Genomic DNA, 19,934 nt, shown 5'->3' on the forward strand with positions numbered 1-19,934 from the left:
TGCTCTTTCAGTTTGTTTACCTGGTTCATATGGGAAGCGATGTGCTCAACGATGCCACTGTCCTCGCGGCACTTCCTGTAACCATGTGACCGGGGAGTGTGGCTGCCCACCTGGTTTTACTGGTAACGGCTGCGAGCGAAGTGAGTGATTTTCCATGGATCTTTGAAATGTCTTTGACAGCACATGAGTGAGACACTGATCTGTCTGGTTTTGCTGTGCTCTGCAGTGTGTCAGTCAGGTACGTTTGGACTGAACTGTAATCAGGTGTGCCAGTGCTCTGAGGTTAATCAGCTCTGTCACCCCGTCACTGGTGTGTGCTACTGTGCTCCAGGATACCATGGCGACAAGTGTGATGCAGGTACGCCCTTCATGATGTCACCTTCATTCATTTTATGGCCAATTCACTCTGCACCGGCAGATGCAGACCAGCGGCGACAGTCAGATTACAGCACATCCGCAGACATTAAGATTCAGCATGTTCAGTCTGCGAAAACCTTTTAAAGGTTAAACAACCTTTAAAAGGAACGAGATGAACAAAAAGGATTCAACATCTGACATTATGGCTGCATAGAAAAAAAGTTATTAATTTATGAATACACCAGACATGCCAAATATGCTTTTATGTATTTCTATACAGACATTATTATATCATCATTATTATATATTGATGTTAATGTTGTATTGAAACTAACAGATTTAAACTTGTTTTTATTTTTAGGTTATATTAAAAAACTTTGTGCATGCATTCATTTATTTTTTGTTACTATGCTTTAAAGATATAGATTTGTCCCAGACTTTCATCCTGAAATATAATTGAAATATATTTTTCACAATTTACAATTGTCCTTCAGTTGTTGCAGCGTTGCCATTACAACTGACTCTTTATAATCTTTTATCAAGTGTCTTAAAGGGATAGTTCACCCAAAAATGAAAATGTGATGTTTATCTGCTTACCCCCAGGGCATCCAAGACATAGATGACTTTGTTTCTTTAGTAGAACACACATTTTAACTCCAACCGTTGCAGTCTGTCAGTTGTACAATGCATGTCAATGGTAACAAAATCTATTAGAGTAAAAAAAAAAACATGCACAGACAAATCCATATTAAACCCTGCGGCTCGTGACGACACATTGATGTCTCAAAACACGAAACGATCGATATCTCTTCGACAGATCGCGTACATTGTCCTCACTCACCGGAAGTGATCGCTCGCTGAAGGCTGTTGGACATAGGGTTATATTAGAGGTAAAAAATAAATTAAAAAATACTGTTCAGTTTCTCGCATAAACCAATCGTTTAGTGTCTTGACTTTCGACTGAAAGACAACAACATTTTGAGTTAAAAGTCTTCATTTGTGTTCTACTGAAGAAACAAAGTCACCCTTGGATGCCCTGGGGTTTAGCAGATAAACATTACATTTTCAATTTTGGATATTTTATATTTAGTCTGACAGCGTATCTAAGTGTATGCACACTATACTGTCCATGTCCAGAATGGGAATAAAAACATCATCAAAGTATTCCATATGACATCAGTTAGTTAGTTAGAATCTCTTGAAGCATCGAAAATACATTTTGGTCCAAAAATAACAAAAAACTACGACTTTATTCAGCATTGTCGCTTCCGGTTTTGTTTTTAAGTCCTCAAATAAAAGATTCAAACGGTTATGAATCAGCAAATCGATTCATGATTCAGATCGCCAATGTCATGTGATTTCAACAGCTTGACACGCGAAATGAATCATGAATCAATATGCTGATTCATAATCATTCAAATCTTTATTTGAGGACTGAAAACAAAATCGTAAGAGTAAAGCATACACTTAGATACGCTCTCGGACTAAATATAAAATATCTTAAACTGTTCTGAAGATGAACGGAGGTCTTACGGGTGTGGAACGACATTAGGGTTCGTTAATGACATACATTTCATTTTGGGGTGAACTAACCCTTTAAGTTAGTGCACTTGTTTAACGTGGAGACGGCATTATTGGAACATGCTTGAGTTTGAATATGAGATGGATACAGTATGTAATTTCCAAGCAATCTGTAATTGTCATTTTATTCAAAAAATGTTTGTAATTGCCATTAGTGTCTAAAATGCCCTTTGTTGAAGAAACGCATTCTATGGCGTTTAAAAGATCATAGTTGTCATTGTTGCACGAAGGAAATTGTATAATTGATGCTTCATTGTTGTTTTAGAGTGTGAGGTGGGGCGTTATGGTCCCAACTGTGAAAAGGAGTGCCGGTGTCTGAATAACGGAGTGTGCAAGACCAGCACTGGCACCTGCACCTGCCCAGCAGGATACATTGGACCAAACTGCAATATCAGTTAGTCAGAATTCTACAATTTTCATTCATTGTTCATTTTTAAGATTTAAGAATGTGTAAGAAGAGCGTAATCACTAACAGACGGTTCTCTCTCTAAAGCCTGTCCATCAGGCCGTTACGGGCAAGACTGTGCACGAGTGGCTTTGTGCGGGGAAGGGGCCAAGAGCGATCCGGTCACAGGCAGATGTGTGTGCAAAGCTGGCCAGCGAGGGGAAGACTGTGGGAAAGGTCTGACAGTATTTCTGCTAAAACTGACGGTGGAGGGATTGAGTGTGTGTGAAATAAGCTGATGTGATTGTGTCTCAGGCTGTGCTAAGGGCTGGTTTGGAGAAGACTGTACTCAGCGCTGTAACTGCAGTAATGGAGGAGTGTGTGACGCTGTTACAGGAAACTGCACCTGTGGGTTGGGCTGGACAGGAAACAGATGTAATATAGGTCAGCACATATTTAAAATTAATATATCAATATTTAAAATCATGTCTAAGGATGCACCAATATAAAAAATCTAGCCAATACCGATAAGCTAATTATTTTGGCAACATTATAAAGAGTTATAGCTCAATTTATTCTTATTTATAAGTATTACTATTCTATAAATATACTTAAAGACTCATTAAGATCTATACTGCATTAAAAGAACAGTTATAGTTACATTTATTTTATTTTATTACTTACAAGTTATGCATTTGCTTTTTTTTACTGTGCATGCATATAATCCATTATACACTGATTTATAGTTATTGATTTGTCAGTCATATGGCTCCATGAATGTATTTCTAAAGATGCAGCCTGTATTGCTATAATGTTATTATATTATGGTTATAATTACTTTTAGTAATTCAGATTTCATCTTAATATATTTATATATATAGTTAATATATTCCATACATGGTCTTATAAATACTTATATTTCATATTTATATGTAATAATACAGTTACTAACCTCTATAAATGCATAAGTGATGACTTTAAGTAAAGTGAAAACAGGATGCAATTTTATGAAAATCTGCTCATTATACATTTTGTTTATTTGTAAGATTTAATAAAATTATGGGGAAAAACTGTAGATGTTAACAAATCAAAATGACCATTCATGACTTCTAATGTAAATATTAGCCATTAAAAGACACAATTGATAACTAATTGGAACTATGTTATATATGATCATTCATAAATCAGTGCATAATGATGATGATTATGAACATTTACAAAAAAAATGCATGACTTAAGTAATTATAAAAATTATATAAATATAACTGTTTTTATAATGCAATACTGTCTTTATAACTATTTATAGAATAGTAATACTTATAATAAATAAGTATAAATGGAGCATTTAATAAGTATAAAAAGTGTTACCATATTCAGCGACTATGAAAATCTAAATAAAATCTAAAATAATATATAAGTTATAGAAATTTGATAAATTTTACATATACATGAATTTAGGTATCACAACATGCAGTGTATAGTCAAGTAAAATGGATATTAAATGATTCAGTTATTAAAAAAAAAAAACTGTTGTTGTGTTGATCAGAGTGTCCCAGAGGGAGATATGGCCCTGACTGCAGGGAAATGTGTGACTGTCAAAATAACGGCACTTGTGACAGAGTGACAGGCGAGTGTCACTGTCCTCCTGGATACTATGGGCATCTCTGTGAACATGGTGAGGAAACATAGGATCTTTTTCTATCTAATTTTGTATCCTGTATTTAAGTCAGTTTTGTGATGATTCTTAATTGTGATTTCTTTTTTTTAATCAAAAGCATGCCCTGTTGGTTTCCATGGTCATCGCTGCCAGCTTCTGTGTGACTGCCGTGCCAATGCACCTTGTGACCCTGGAACGGGCCGCTGCCTCTGTCCCTCAGGTTTTAAAGGACTCCGCTGTAATAGAGGTGCAGAGGAGCGCTTCAATAATATTTTTAGGGTTTTTTTCCCCAAGGGGGGGTTTTCAGTCATTTCCCCCATAACCACATTTTCCATTCTTGTATGCTATTTTTTTATTTATTTAAATATATTTTAAAATGTAATTTTATTCCTGTTAAAGCTGAACTTTCTGCATCATTGCCTGCTAAAATTCACATTCATGGGTATAGACCATAATATATCACTTAACAGTCACTTCAACCCACGGACATGGAAAACAATCCGCGGAAAAAAACGCAGACTTGGCAACACAGTGCAGTTGAGTTCTGTAGACATTTGACAACAAACGTAATGCGTCGCTTCATTGCTCTGATTGGTTGTATAGGTCTATCCAATTGATGTCTTTCCTGGTTCGGTTGAAACACACCCCATAATCACAGCCCAATGGAGCAGTTTCAGACTCATATTCTGACTAGAATTGAGTATGACCACGTCAGGCTACCAGTCTTCAGTATCACATAATCATTCAGAAATCATTCTGATATGCTTATTCACTGCATATATTTATATATTTTTTGGAAACGAATGGTATGAATGACGGTATGAAACATATGTTGGGTTTCCATGTATTTGGGGACTTGCATAGACATAACTGTGCATTTTTACATTAAAATATCATTAAGTATGATTTATAAGCTGTTTTCCTCATATGGACCAACAAATGACCCGACAAGGATTGACATCTTTTTTTTGGCAAGGATCGCCAACATTGGCATATTTGTGGGGACATTTTGTCACCATAATGTAGGGTTTACCAGAGCCATTAACTACATGTTACAGATTAGTAAATGTTGATATAAACAATATTAACTATATTAATTAATGCTGTATAAGTATTTTCATTGTTAGTTCATGTTCACTCATGTAGTTAATGGGTTAGTTCTCTCAAAAATGAAAATTCTGCCATTAATTCCTCACCCTCATGTCGTTCCAAACCTGTAAGCCCTTCATTCATCTTTGGAACACAAATGAAGATATTTTTGATGAAATCCCAGAGCTCTCTGCCCTCCATAGACAGCTATATAAATAACACCTTCAAGCCCCAGAAAAGTAGTAAAGACATTGTTCAAATAGTCCATGTGACTCCAGTGGTTCGACCTTCATTTTATGAAGCGAACTAAATAAAAACTACTTTATTCAACAATTTCTTCATGCCTGTGTCAGACTCGTATGCTGTTGATGTAGTGTAAACAGTGCAGCGCTTCCCTTCCTTGCTCACATAAAAAGCGTCAGCCAATGGTAAGCCTGGACTACAGATCTGGACGTGCTGCACTGGTTACACTATACTTCAACAGAGAAAAAGTCTGACACAGGCTAGAAGAAATTGTTGAATAAAGATCTATTTTTTTTATTTGCACACAAAAAGTATTCTTGACGCTTCATAAAATTTAAGGTTGAACCACTGGAGTCACATGGACTATTTTAATGATACGTTTTCTACCTTTCTAGCCCTTGAAAGTGTTCAATAAATAGCTGTCTATGGAGGGGTCAGAGAGCTCTCGGATTTCATCAAAAATATCTAAAGATGAACAAAGGTCTCACAGGTTTGGAACGAGTAATTAAAGGTGCACTATGTAGTATTTTTGCAGTAAAATATCCAAAAACCACTAGGCCGGTGTTATATATTTTGTTCAGTTGAGTACCTACAATATCCCAAATGTTTTCAACTATTTGTAAATTGTGAGAAAATTGCTGTTTTAACTAAGGACCGGGACATTTCAGCATTGCATTTGAGGGAGTCGCCTGTCTATTGCGTCATATCTGCGTTACCCTCGGTTTCGGCTTTTATTTGGCAGGAGGGCTTTACTCTTAGCAGTGTGATCAAGTGAACGCACGGAGTAAAGTCATAACATCGTTTTGTACACACTTAAATGTATCTAATATGATAAACAGTGCTACATTACCTCAAAATCATAACCGGAAGAGCGGATCTGTGCAGGCGCCCGGCGAATGTGTCCCGTCCCATCATAATAAAAGTCCCGGTATTCGCGAGGCGGGTATTTGTTTAACAATCGCTCCAGCAGCTGTGCTCAGGTCCATAACACTCGGTCCTGCTCTGCTTCACAATACAGTAACGTTAATAACCATATGCATAAACGTGATTTCTGCCCGAGTCCTATTTTCCACCGGCTGTGATGAGAAGACCACATCTCCCAAGATGCTGCGCTCTCACTTTGCGTCAGCAAACTATGATTTGTTTTGAATAGGCGCCCTCCAGTGGACGAAAGCTGCATAGTGCACCTTTAATGACAGATCTTTTTTTTTTTTTTTTTGTGAACTAACTCTTTAATGTTTACAAATTAAAACCTTATTGTAAAAGAATACTATTTTTCATACTGTTTGTGTATGTTTCAGAGTGCGAGGCAGGACAATTTGGGCCTAATTGTGTCCACAAATGTGACTGTGATGGAGACACACCATGTGACCCTGTCAGTGGCAGGTGTTTGTGTCCACCTGGGAAAACGGGATCTCGCTGTGATATAGGTGAGCCTTCCACCATATTTCTTCACCAAATTTGACTTTTTTTCAGTCATTCAGTCAAATATTTATTTCTGAATTCACATCAGACTGTGGAGTAAACCGGTTTGGACCTGACTGCTCAGAGAGATGTGAATGTCACAACGGAGGCCAGTGCAATCCACGCAATGGACGCTGCACCTGTCTGAACAGTTGGGTCGGACCAAGCTGTCAAGAGGGTAATTTCACTATTGATCATTCACATAACCTTCACTTTAAAGGTGCAGTGTGTGAATTATTTTGCGGCATCTTTATAAACCACTGAAGATATAGTTATGTATATTATATTGCATTTCTGTCAATAGATCCTCATAAATACTACACACTGCACCTTTAACAGTAATCTCAGAAAATAAATGTCCTATATTATTTTTTGTTAATAACAGGGCTCACATCAAGTCAGAGTACTAGCAGAAACAAGAGGACTGACTCGTCAGTATAGCAGGGTCACGGTTTCTTACCTTGTTCAGTAACGGACTTGGACAGCGTCACTGACTGTAACCTGACCGGCGGTGTAGCATTTGTTTTTGTTTTTTTAAAGATCTTAGACCAAAAAAATGGCAGCCAAACAATCAGATGACTCTGACAAGGACACACTCATGTGGCAGTTGAGATAGAGACTTCCATTAGTTAATAAATTAAAAACTTTCTCATGGAAAAGTGGACAAGAAGTCCAACATGAAGGAGAAGACTTGTCATATTAAAGCTCCTCCTGCTCCTGGATGAGGACAAATTCAACCATTTTTTTGAAGAGTTTTTTCAGCATCTGTTCTTCTCAGGGAGATGGAGCTTCTAAAAGACTTAGTTAGTTAATCAAGACATTTGGTTCACCAAATCCCAGTGCCACTAACACCACTAAAATACAGGATACGTTGATAACCATTATGTAAGCAAAGGCCTTAAAGGGATAGCGCAGTCCAAAATGAAACTTCTGTCATCATTCATTTTCCCTCATTAAATGGTTTGATGTCCATTTAACATTTTGTCTTGAGTAAAAACATTTTGCAACTGTTGTAAGATACTTACAAACGCATGTTATTGTTCTTACATCATTCATAATGAATTTTTAATGAATTTAAGTAATTTCTTAAAGAATTTAGGTAGAATTTTGCACAAGATTGAGTGAATATGTTACTACGGTGTATAATACTTGGGTTTTTGCATATATTGTCTATATACAAAATGTTGAATTTTTAAAAATCATATAAAAATATGAAACTGGAGTCATTTTTTTACTGTGTACATATGCTGTATGAATGTAAAAGGTATTTTTTTATGTGAAAACTGTACTGTAAACTTGATCATCACTATGATTTATGTTATACTGAAGCTGTTTCATCCTTGTAAGTTTTTTGCTAGATTTATTTTTATATAGTACCATATACATAACTACACCATGTGCATTTGTAAAGTGTGAATTACCTTCTTAATGCAGACTATACAAACACAAATAAAATGTATATTTCCATATTTCTGCAGCTAAATCAGGGCCAAAGATAGCACTTAAATTCTTCTGTTTTCTGCAAACATGGTCCATGCTTTTTCTTTCTTTTGTAATGGTTGAATTTCTGGAAGCTTAAAAAAAACATTCACGATTAAACCATTTTTATATGTTGCTCTTGTTGTGCATTATTCTTTGTGTTGGCATTATTTTGCAATTTGTGCATCACTGAATTATAGTTAATTAGACTTGAAAAAACATGCATTGAACTTGGTCTGGTCTTTATGCTTTTTGATGTTTTCAGAACAAATTACGTTTTTTTTTTTTAATTAAAATAATTGTCATGAAATCCTGTTATAGGGCTCAAACGTAGTACACATTTTGACATATTTAACCAATAAATAATTGTGGCCTTTACACAAAATGCAAAGACTAAATTCAAGAATTTTACAATTATTTATTTTCAGTTGTTTGAAGCTGTACATGTTTTCTTCAAGCACAATGATCAGCAATAATTGCCAATGAAAAAATAATTGAAGGCAAATGTGATAATGGTCATTAAAACCAGTATAATATATATATATATATAGCATCAGATTATATACATGTTATCAAATTCCATTATGTATCATTCCATTATGTATCTACAGAGATCACCATAACTTATTTAACAGTAATGGTCATATTAATTGTCTGAATATTAGGTTATACCAAAAGAAACAATATATTGATATCAAATAAGCTTCAAAACATTTCAGATTTCCTGTACATACAGTTACAGTTCCTGTACATTTACAGTTACTTCTATTGACAATATTTTTTCAAATAATTTTACAGCAGGTATTCAGTTTGGGCTCTTTCTACAACAACCAACTCTTGTTGGGGAAAAAAAAAAAACTATTAAATATTAGCCTGACCTGGTGTAATTTTGTACACCAACAATTTCTCATTCAAAGACTGGTACATGTAGTGTGATTTTACCATCTAATTACTGACAACAACTAGTTATGGCTTCCTGAGCGAGAGCGAAACATGCAAAACATACTGTGAACCGGAACGTACCACTAACATTTCATATGATGGATGCAGCCTCACTCAACATACAATTGACAAATATAAGGACATTTACAATGACCCTCGGCTAATTGGCAACTGAAGCAATGCTTCCACTTCTATCAAAGCCTGTTGCCTTCTTTGGTTAAAGTGCTACTTCAAAAAGCCTTACAGATAGTAATAATAATCTCTCTGCTTTTTCTTGTTTAACAGTAGCCATGTTCGACTCTACATTTCCGCTCCTATGACTCAATGTAGCTCAATCAACAATCAAAACCCTTATAAGCTGCATTACATTCCAACTAGAGGTCAACACTTTCATACAGCCAAGCATAAGCATTGTTCTACACTAAAATATAGGCCATTATTAAAAATCATTATATGTACATGCAGCCTTTGAAGATGATGATACATACATTAGTAAAAAAAGTCCATTCATATTGGAATGAGTGTCAATATTTTGAACTGCCTTGATATGACATGAATTCATTTAGGCATTTATATTATTATAAGTTAATATACGAATTACAGCATTAGTGTCACCCTCAGCAACGTATTCTCACCACTTACCACCGATGGATTTAAAATGCCATAGCATACACTAGATGAAACATGCTAAATAAATGGTTTGCAACACTAAATATTTAGCAGTAGCCTACTGAAAGGGCATGTATTAAATTAACACTGTCCTGAATAGGCTAATTGAAAATGTTGCAATAATGTTCAGTAATATAAAGTCTAATAAATTACACTAGGAAGAGAAGATTTTTGTACGCTACTGATTTTCTTTTTAATGTTTTCTCTCTCTCTCTCTCTCTCTCTCTCTCTCTCTCTCTCTCTGATAATGTAAATTTTACGTATAATGTGGAGTGATGTACTCCTGGCCAGTAGAGGGCGCCATTGGCTCAAAACAAACGGGAGTTAGTAAGACGCATTCTACACATATAGGGCATACAGCAGGTGAACAAAAATTTAACATGAAAAGGTCAAATATGCATAGAACTATTAAATAACAACAAAAACACATTTATGCAAAAAAAATAATAAAAATAATTTTTACAGTCTAGTGAATTCAGACTGACAGAAGAAAAGAAAAAAAAAATACAGTGTGCTCAAAATGTTTCTAGTAATAGTTTAGTTGATCTGTTAAAATAAAAAACTAAATAGGAACAGAGATTTCCACAATCATCGACAAAGATTCGAAATACACACCATTAAGGCAAACACTGAGTACAGATGACACGATGAGTAGGCTACCAAATAACATTTTAAAACAATAGTCACGTGATCAAACGTATAGGTTGAGGAAACATACATTTCTTTGGTTTTAGCTAGATGAAGCTGTGACAAATAAGCACACACACCAGCACTCAACTACTGTCTACACTGTACTAGGACATTTGTTTTCTAGAAAAGCTTGTCAAGTAAAAAGAACGATGGGTTATGAACACTCAGTTATTGCACATTTGTTGAGGCCTGTTTTTGATTGATATTTCTGACAGTCTCACAACCCAAAACGAAAGTTCGTTTACCTACAGTATTATATATAACTCTATAACGGCTTAAAAAAAGAAGAAAAAAAAGAAACGATATAGCTTGTAGTATGAGGTCTTGTAAACAATCACTATTGGCTATCAATTCAGTGATGTTTCCATATAAAACTAGAGATGAGTAAAATCAAATGCCTTATTTAGAATCTTCTGTCATGTAATCACTAGTACTTCATTAGATGTATTACTTCCTGTAAGGTTATGCAAATGTATTTGTTTTCCAAAATGTAGAAAAAAAGCACTGGCCAATGGATCTCATGCATTTCTATAATAAGTACAAATTCTGGATCCCTAATACTGCACTTCTTAGTGTTTAGGCCTACATGTGGACAAAGGGGAGGAGGAAGCTATAGCCAGTGCGCTTGATCTTTTTTGGTGGTTGGAGCCTCGTTCTGCTTATTGAGTACGTGAGCATGCTTCCCTTCTGCCTGTGCGGTTCTTGCCCTCCTCTCAGGCTAATGTCGGCAGACTCCATGTAGTGTGCGAGTTGGCGTCTCCTGCAGGACCTGTGACGGTGCTGGTCCCATGTGCCAGTGTTTAATTCAGTCAAAGCTCAGAAAGAAGCAGGTCGACACAGTGTCGCTGACCTTCCTTTTAGGACCGGTAGTCCTTTTTACTGTAGGGCTTGTTGCCTAGGATACTGTCCACTTCATGTATAATTGATGATGATAATTTTGGAAGAACCTGAAAGAATGTTGGATTGAAGCTTGTGTTTTCATTTATTAATAACAAAAAAAAAAACTACTCAATATGTTTGTGTTATCTTTTACATTTATGAAAAGCATGTATGAACTGTATAAACAAAAGAGAAGCAGTTTTACTCCAAAATAAAAGCTTGATGGTTTAATGTTTAAAAATTAAGATATTAAGACTTGTTAAGACTGCATATTAAGACTATCAAATAAAATAATTATCAAAAATATTCCTAAACACTTGATTTTTAGATTCTTTAGAATGCACAGATCCAATAAACACACTCACACACACATTTTATTTCTCAACTGTTTACGTTCAGTTAAGACATAAGTGACTATGTTTACAAAGATTCTTGCCAAGATGGGTATTTTGACAATTTTGGTATTTTGACAAATTAGTATTCATATGTTGTCTTAGAAGCAGATTTTTAGGCACACATTTCAAAAGTTTGTGCACAGAAAACTTTCCACACAGAGGTAAATGGAGTTCCCCTTTGCGTCTTCTTGAGCTTGAATATTTAAACTGGCCTAAACGAGTAGCTCACTTTAAAAGTATTTCACCTAAAAATGAAAATGTTATGTTTATCATGCATCCAACATGTAGGTGTGTTTGTTTCTTCAGTAGAACACAAATTAAGATTTTTAACACAGCGTTGCTGTGTGTAGGTCATATAATCATGTGAATGGGTAACAATTCTATGAGAGTAAAAAAAAAAAAAACATGCTTAGACAACATGCACAAAGAGCCCTGTGGCTCATGACGACACATTGATATCTTAAGACACAAAACGATCATTTTGTGTGAGAAATGTATTTATATATATATATATATTTTTTTTTTAACCTCAAATAGAACGCTATATCCAATAGCCTGGAACGCGCTTCACTTCCCGGTAAAGAAGGTAAATATACACGCTCTGGTGTCGTGTTTAAGATTCACTTCTGGCGTTGCTGTAAATTACGCCAGATTGTGTATACCGGAAGTGATGTCTTTATACGTATACGACGCCAGAGCGTGTATATTGACCTTACCGGAAGTGAAGCACGTTCCAGACTGTTGGATATAGTGTTGTATTTGAGGTAAAAAATTATATAAATACGGCTCGATTTCTCACACAAACTGATCATTTTGTGTCTTAAGATATCAATGTGTTGTCATGAGCCACAGGGCTCTTGGTGCATGTTGTCCAAGCATGTTTTTTTTTTTGCTCTCATAGAACTGTTACCCATTGACATGATTATATGACCTACACACAGCAACGGTTGGAGTTAAAAATCTTAATTTGTGTTCTACTGAAGAAACACACACACCTACATGTTGGATACACTGGGGGCAAGCATTTTAGATAAAATAAAAACTATCCCTTTAAAGACCTCATGAAATCAAAATTGACCTTTTTTACTGTTAGCAAACATTAGGTCTTAGGGTGAACAATAATCTGTGCAAGTTAATACACAGAAATTTGGTGATTGAATAGTTTTAGTCCCTGGGTGGAAGTGTTTAACAGTTTCTGACTTAGGTAAGTAAAATAGCTCTGAAATGTCCTTTTTTGCATTGTAATTATATAATAAATTATATATTTGCATACATTTCATTTATATAGTGTAATATTTCATAATGGCTAGTGTGAATATTGAAATCTCATTCATTAAAAAATATAAAGCTGTAGAGGGTTTCAAAATGATGTAACGCTCATTTTACGCCAGATTGTTATGTCACATGGTTCTTGTGCCATTTGTTGTTTGCAAAAAAACGCAGCATCTTTAATCTACTGTGTTTCTGTTCTGTAAGTATCCTGTTGTCAGTGTCTCACCTGAATGGCTCCTATGTTCTCCATCAGCTGATCAGTGCTGGAAGCCCCCAGCAGCACACAGCTCACCCCCTCATTCCTCAGACACCACGCTAGAGGCAGACCAAAGCACAGACACTCAAAACAGTCATCGGTAAGATTCTAGTACTGTAATTCCGTAAATGTGAAAGCCTTTCCAAAGCTCAACCAGAAATCTGGCCTCGGGTAACAGAGCTAAACCTAGATACTGGCTTCTCTAAGGAGAGTAGAAAGCAATTCAGGCCTTGTGTGCTTTTTATATAACCAATAATGTCAGAACACTGAACAGAAGAAAGCCAGAAGTAGGTGTACTTGACTGTGCTACTGCTAACGTGTGGGCATTAAGCTTGAACAAACCGTACCACAGTAGCAGGTGCGTTCTATTTTAAACAAGAGACAAGAAGGAGAAGCTTGTTTTAGGCTCTAACTATTAAACTCACTTATTGTATTTCTTTCCAACATTTTACTGTTGAATGTCCTTTTAAACTCAGACACAAGTACAATTATAGAAGTAAAATAAGCGTAATATTAACTCTAAAGTTTTAACTAAACAGTCACAGATTGCAGAAAGCAACATCGCATATGACACCACAGGAACAGACACAATGAATACAAGAAAAATCACATCAAGCGCCAATACATATCTGGTCTGTATATAGTTATCAGCCAGCACTAACCTACTGAACCCCTGCTGTTCCTCTGACCTGTACAGCTCTATTAAATAAGGTTAAGTTACGTACAAATGATTAGTGTGGAATACAAGCAACAAAACCTGAAGCTACACAGGCAAAACAAAATCTTAAATGTTGCAATGATCTATGCCGTTTCTGCTTCGATTAATCATAGCTATTAGTCATCAGCTGATTGTTTTATATGCTTAAAGGGGTCATGAATTTCCCTTAAGCTTTTGATATATAAAATGTCATCGTAATATAAGAACATCCTGTTAGATTCAGAGCTGAAAACTTCCTTGTTAGTCAAAGAAAAGCTTTTATAGACACCAGTAGGGCTGGGCGATATGGCCCCCCAAAAAAATCCCTGATTTTTTCACTAAAAATTCGATTTACGATTTAAAACGATTTTTTCCCCCTCCTACTTAAAATCAATCTGCAGATGACAAAGAAATTGTTCAAAACAAGTTTTAACTTTATTTTGTTTAGGTAAAATTAAATATTTGCGGCTTGGTAGAAGTTTCACCTGGGGTGCAAAACTTTCAGCATGTGAATAACCCCCGACTATTCCACAGTATAAATGGGCACCATTTATTTATCTTTTGCAATATACAGTATACATATCAAAGGTTTATGAATTGATATGCAGATAAAATTAACTTTTATTTACAACAGTAATGTGCAAAAAAAGTATAGGGAAAATTTAAATGTTATGCTCTTATCAAATATAGATTAGCATTGTTTTTCAATAGTCTCACACTGAACTGATCGACAGCTTCAGTGATTATTAAAGGAGCTCTTTACTTTACTGTAATTTAGTCACAATTTGAAGAAAAGTTTAGTTTTTCCTGAGACTGTGACTTCGTACTTTTCTCCATACATTAGGGAGTGGAAATCGCTAATAAATCAATAAGTGCTCTTCTGCTGGTTATAGTGGTGGGCATTTCATATCTTTTTTAAAATAAAAATGCTACAAAATGGATTACACATTTAAAAAAAATAAACTAAAAAAAACATTCCACTATTTCTTTCACAAGACCCCTTTAAACTTTTAGTTTTACAAACCATCACATTAAAAATAACATTACAATCGGATATTTAGAGCTTTGAAGTGCTGGAAATAAGTGTGAAGCTCTTGAAAACCATTGGAAAGTGCTTGAATTTCGATCTCAAAAGGTTGTACGAATCCTGAGATAAATAATGACAACAACAACATTAAATCCATGTGGTTTTACAGTAAATCATGGTGAATGTTGGTGATTTGTGACTGAAACCCCTGACCTTCGCTCAGCTCTGTTTGATCTGATATCTGTGGTTTATAACAGAATTGTGCGCCGACCGCTTCCACTAGATCACAGTAGCAATGGTGTGTTGATTTAAACGGTCTCTCACTGGATCACCAGCGCTGTGTATCGTGTCTGTCACGAGATTGGCCCGTGTGTGAGCTCGCGCTGCATTCGTGTCAGCGCAGCTTTAAATGAGTATAGCGCCTAGCGCGGTTCCGTTCAGACTTCAAACACACTTTGCAGCGGGTATTGTTAACTGTTCTGTGAAAAACTGAACCAATTACGAATGACACTGTATGTTGACGCTATCCTTGTTGTTTGTGTGTACCTCTGTGGCAAACGCGCGCAGGGAGTGCTGAGCCATTACGGGAGCCCAGAGGGGAGCGTCGGCGGATTTTAAAGAGAAAACCGATTTTCATTCACAAAAATCGTCGTAAACTAAAAACTCGAATTAATCCATAAAATCGATTTATCGCCCAGCCCTAGACACCAGGCCCAGAAAACGATCGTGTGCTTCTTCCTCACGTCATCATCGCTCGACGAAACACGCCTCTGCAGAATAATAAGCACGTCTAATTCAGTAGCCCCGCCCACCGACTCATGGAGCCGTTCGGATCACGCTAGCCAGCAGCAATAAACATGCCGAAGAAGATAGCAAGATATTGTGGAAGAACACAGTCGCTGCATAAGCTTCCTTCGGATCCTAATATTACGAATGTCTGATACTTTCCAGCTCACGTGGGGAAGACATGTTAATGTGTTCACTTCAATTCATTGCTGAATCATTTGTAAATATGTCTCAGGTTACGATGGATTTTCAGACACAATGTTGTGTCTTCTATTGGATCCGACAGGAATGGTGACACAAACTTTTTTATATGGAATAGTAGTGCCAGAGCTATGTGTTTTCCAGACGGGATACCAAAACATAAGCCCGTCGGCAGGCCAGTGAATCTCAAATAGTGAAATAATAATTATTTCTTGATCTGGCCGCGCACACGTGTATGTGTGTGTGTGTGTGTGTGTGTGTGTGTGGTTTGCGCTTATATCCACCAATCAGTCGTGGGTGGATGAGAAATAAATCATTATGTTTGATTGATAAAGCTTTTATGAGTCCTGTGATCGAGAGAATCATTCCGGTTGCTGCTTTCAAAACAATCCCTCCCTCATTTGAACTGAACTGACAGGAATAGAGTAGTGTTTTAAGCTCAAATTTGGATATCTTTTAAACACTTGTAGCCACAGAACAAATCCAGACCATGTCATTGGAGAAAGATGATTTTTGCCCCCTTAATAATGCAGTTACCAACAGGAGCTAGATTGGTTCATGCTGATCAGCTAAGCGTGTCCCCTTGCTTAAGGTCAGTAAATGGACAATGGTAAAGCCTCTGATTGGTTGATAGTAATGTTCAGGAACAGGAATACTAATTGTGAAAGAGGCCGCTTACATGGCACCACTTTCAACAAAAAACGTGTTATGTTTTTTTATGCGCCACATACATTTATGTTGTGTAAACATTCCCTAAATTGCATAGCACTGTCTAACGCACATTTACCAGACAAGACTGTCCAACACATTACCCAAGACACAGGACAGAAGCAGTAGACAGGAACAGACAGCCTGTCCTGAGCTCCAGGCAGGCAGACAGACAGACAGACAGAAAGAGAGAGAGCAGCATGGCCTGGGCAGTATTACCGATGGCCAGCTGGGGCAGCGTGCAGCCCAGCCGCTCCGCAATGGCCTGCAACTCTTTCAGCTTCGCCTGCTGACGGCGGCCTTCCTCACTCAGGATCTTGTCCTTCAACCACTGGTAGCCCTGTTTCAAACAGACAGCACACCTGCTCAGAGAACCACCAGCCACAGAGCCACAGGAGTAGCCGTTGGATATTAATTTTGTTTGTTGAGTAATGATGGAATGGATAATATCTGCATACATAGCCACGGGGACATGTTTTATGAGGGGGTGCTGATGGGACGGTGCGGTGCAGTGGGAGGGTATGTCACTCTCACCAGCTGGTGAGCATTATACTTCTCAAGCTCTGGCTCAACTTGCTAACTATACTCACCCAACAAATAGGACAAGGCTAAGATTTTGTAAACAAAAAGTATTATGACATTTTATACCACCTGTTACATGTGCTTTCGGCAAGCAGCTAGTAGCGCCACTGATGGTTCATTATTTGTTCATTCTCATCTCAAAAAAGTCTTGTGCTCACCAAAGCTGCATTTCTTTGATTAAAAATACAGTAAAAACAGTAATATTGGTAACTAAGTCCAAACTTCTGAACAGTATAAATAGTGACCACGGTGACATCTTTGGAATGATATGAGAGGGAATATAAATAGGAGCATAACTATTATTTTGAGGAGAATCCTTGATGTTTCAAAATTATCCACATATCCATTATAAGTACAAAAGTGTAAAACATTTAATTTAATGCACAAGTGCTGAACTGTCTCAAAAATATATACGTTATTTTTGTATTTGTGAATACCTTTCAATGAAATACATACATATAAACATGGATTTTACAGTTTTGTTATGATTATTACTACTAATTTTGCTACTTCAAATATTTCCACACTTATTTCTAATCATTTTAATCAGGCGTTATCATGGTAATCATGTATATTGAATATTTCCAAGTTTCCAATTTAGAAATGTTTAATTTCTAAATTTCCAAGTGTTATGGATGTGTTATGGTCTACTCATATCTGTAGGTATGCTTATCCATACATTGCAATGTAGAGTAAATGACATTATTCAGAAATCAAAAGCACTCAGTGGCTATGTATGTGTAAGGCTATATAAGGAAAGGCACTATATCACAGCACAGAAGTGTTTGTCCGTTCATCTACATGCATGTCTGGCAGATGAATCTGAGCACTTCACAATTCCATAAAGTGATAGAAATAAAGAAAAACTCAAGCAAGGTCTTCACATTTAAAACACAAAGACAGTCACCAATGAAGACCACCACCGACAACAGTCAGGACAGGCCGAGAGGCGTGCTGAGAGGTTGTAACTCATGGCCAAGGAATACCTTAAGAGAGGCTCTGGAATGAGAAGGCACGCCGCTGTCATACTTCCCTGAGATGATCCCACAGGCCAGCGGAGACCACGTCATGGCACCCACACCTGCTCAAACATCATTGTGACACAGTACTATGAACCAGCCACCATTACAGCAACTGTGTTAAAATAACGTTTCTTTAGAGAAAACACACACACCCACCTATCTTATGAAAGAGTTCAGGCAGCTGTACTTCCACCTTCTCTCTCTGGAACATGTGATATTCAGCCTGCTCACAGACAGGCGGGATCAGGTTAAACTGTCTCGCCACAGAGTATGCCTCCTGAAAATACAATAATACACACAGGGTCATAATAGATCTTTTTGGTGCAATTTCTGAGTGAACATTGTTTCAAAAGAAAATCCTACACCAATTTGTTTAAGTGCATTGGCTGAACACGAGAGAGCAACATTTAAACAAACAAAAACAAGAGAGACGAAGTTAAGTTTATAGTTAAGTACATAGTGCTCAAATTATATAAATTTTTGGTAACACCTTTTTACTGTGTACTTACATGCAACTAATCCTCAACCAAGCCCTAATCCTACTGTAACCCAGTAGTAGTACATGTAGTTAATTCATATTATTCTGTACTTACACATTTAATTACACTGCAACAATGACACCTTAAAAAAAAGTGTTTTAAACCGAATTAAAACACAATGAACGCTCGCCAACATAATATTTATCTAAAATACACTTTAACGTCAGCAATGAAATGCTAAAACAACATGAAACTTATTTTTTTATATGTATTTTTTTTATCAAAACGGAAATTGCTTTATTTTGAATGCGAGAAACAATTGATTGTTTTCAAACCCACCATAATCTCCATGGAGCTCCAGCGGGAAGTACCCCAATACATGGCCATTCCCTGGTTAATCACATGGGTCATTGCTCGAACCGTCTCTGCCAATCAAAATATTAACAATCAGAGTCTAGACAACACTCAGACCTTGAGGGACCGAGGAACAAAATCAGATGCGGTCGGGATGAGAGAGTAAGACGACTGGAAAACACCTACCTATTAAAAAACAAGGATGAAATAACGGTAAAGTAATGGAAGTGGAGCATAAGTAGATTCTGAGAAAAGCTAAGAGCTACTAAGGCCATTTATCATATTTTCTTTATACAAAGTGACAGGGCTTTAAAAAAGGCCTGAAGGTTATGCTCGCTATAGTAACTCAAAGAGTTTCTTAGTGGGCGGAAAATAAATCAGAGTACGACTCCGGACTGCATGACATCTCCACAAGGCTGCATTTCATTGACATTTAGCAGAGGAGCCATTTTCCACGGTCCAGCCTACAATCTACTACATGTCATATTATTATACACTGCTGCATAAACATATCCTATTATGAGAAAGGAACCAGATGAAATGGATACAAAAAAAACTGTATGAAATCAAGCCGGAAAGTACTATGGAGGTGCCACACTGTGGGTCATTCCATTGAACACTGAAGTAGTTCCAGCCAAACAATTTACGTAAAAGCAGCAGGTATAATGGTATCCATCCTCCAAACTTAGAGCCTTGAAATGTGCTCGAAATTGCCTGTTT

At 36.7% G+C, this 19,934-nt stretch overlaps 2 protein-coding genes across 7 annotated transcripts in view; one reads left to right on the plus strand and one right to left on the minus strand.

Moving 5' to 3' along the window:
* The window catches only part of megf6a (multiple EGF-like-domains 6a), an 87,229-nt gene extending 78,838 nt beyond the window's left edge, over positions 1-8,391 (plus strand). For all 3 annotated transcript variants that reach the window (XM_067446357.1, XM_067446358.1, XM_067446359.1), the window contains 10 exons: positions 12-140; positions 227-358; positions 2,204-2,332; positions 2,432-2,560; positions 2,639-2,767; positions 3,870-3,998; positions 4,099-4,227; positions 6,614-6,742; positions 6,826-6,954; positions 7,162-8,391. In XM_067446357.1, coding sequence (XP_067302458.1) covers positions 12-140; positions 227-358; positions 2,204-2,332; positions 2,432-2,560; positions 2,639-2,767; positions 3,870-3,998; positions 4,099-4,227; positions 6,614-6,742; positions 6,826-6,954; positions 7,162-7,217 — 1,220 coding nt within the window. In that variant the 3' untranslated portion in view covers positions 7,218-8,391. The remainder of the gene's footprint in view (positions 1-11; positions 141-226; positions 359-2,203; positions 2,333-2,431; positions 2,561-2,638; positions 2,768-3,869; positions 3,999-4,098; positions 4,228-6,613; positions 6,743-6,825; positions 6,955-7,161) is intronic.
* Positions 8,392-8,653: 262 nt separating this feature from the next.
* kcnab2b (potassium voltage-gated channel subfamily A regulatory beta subunit 2b) overlaps positions 8,654-19,934 on the minus strand; it is a 92,501-nt gene continuing 81,220 nt past the window's right edge. For all 4 annotated transcript variants that reach the window (XM_067446362.1, XM_067446364.1, XM_067446360.1 and 1 more), the window contains 6 exons: positions 19,200-19,285; positions 18,538-18,658; positions 18,346-18,440; positions 16,997-17,117; positions 13,329-13,417; positions 8,654-11,503 (listed from right to left, as the gene is read on the minus strand). In XM_067446362.1, the coding sequence (XP_067302463.1) occupies positions 11,414-11,503; positions 13,329-13,417; positions 16,997-17,117; positions 18,346-18,440; positions 18,538-18,658; positions 19,200-19,285 (602 nt within the window). In that variant the 3' untranslated portion in view covers positions 8,654-11,413. The remainder of the gene's footprint in view (positions 11,504-13,328; positions 13,418-16,996; positions 17,118-18,345; positions 18,441-18,537; positions 18,659-19,199; positions 19,286-19,934) is intronic.

The sequence above is a fragment of the Pseudorasbora parva genome, chromosome 6 (assembly GCF_024679245.1).
Source record: "Pseudorasbora parva isolate DD20220531a chromosome 6, ASM2467924v1, whole genome shotgun sequence".
In the NCBI taxonomy this organism is placed as follows: Eukaryota; Metazoa; Chordata; class Actinopteri; order Cypriniformes; family Gobionidae; genus Pseudorasbora; species Pseudorasbora parva.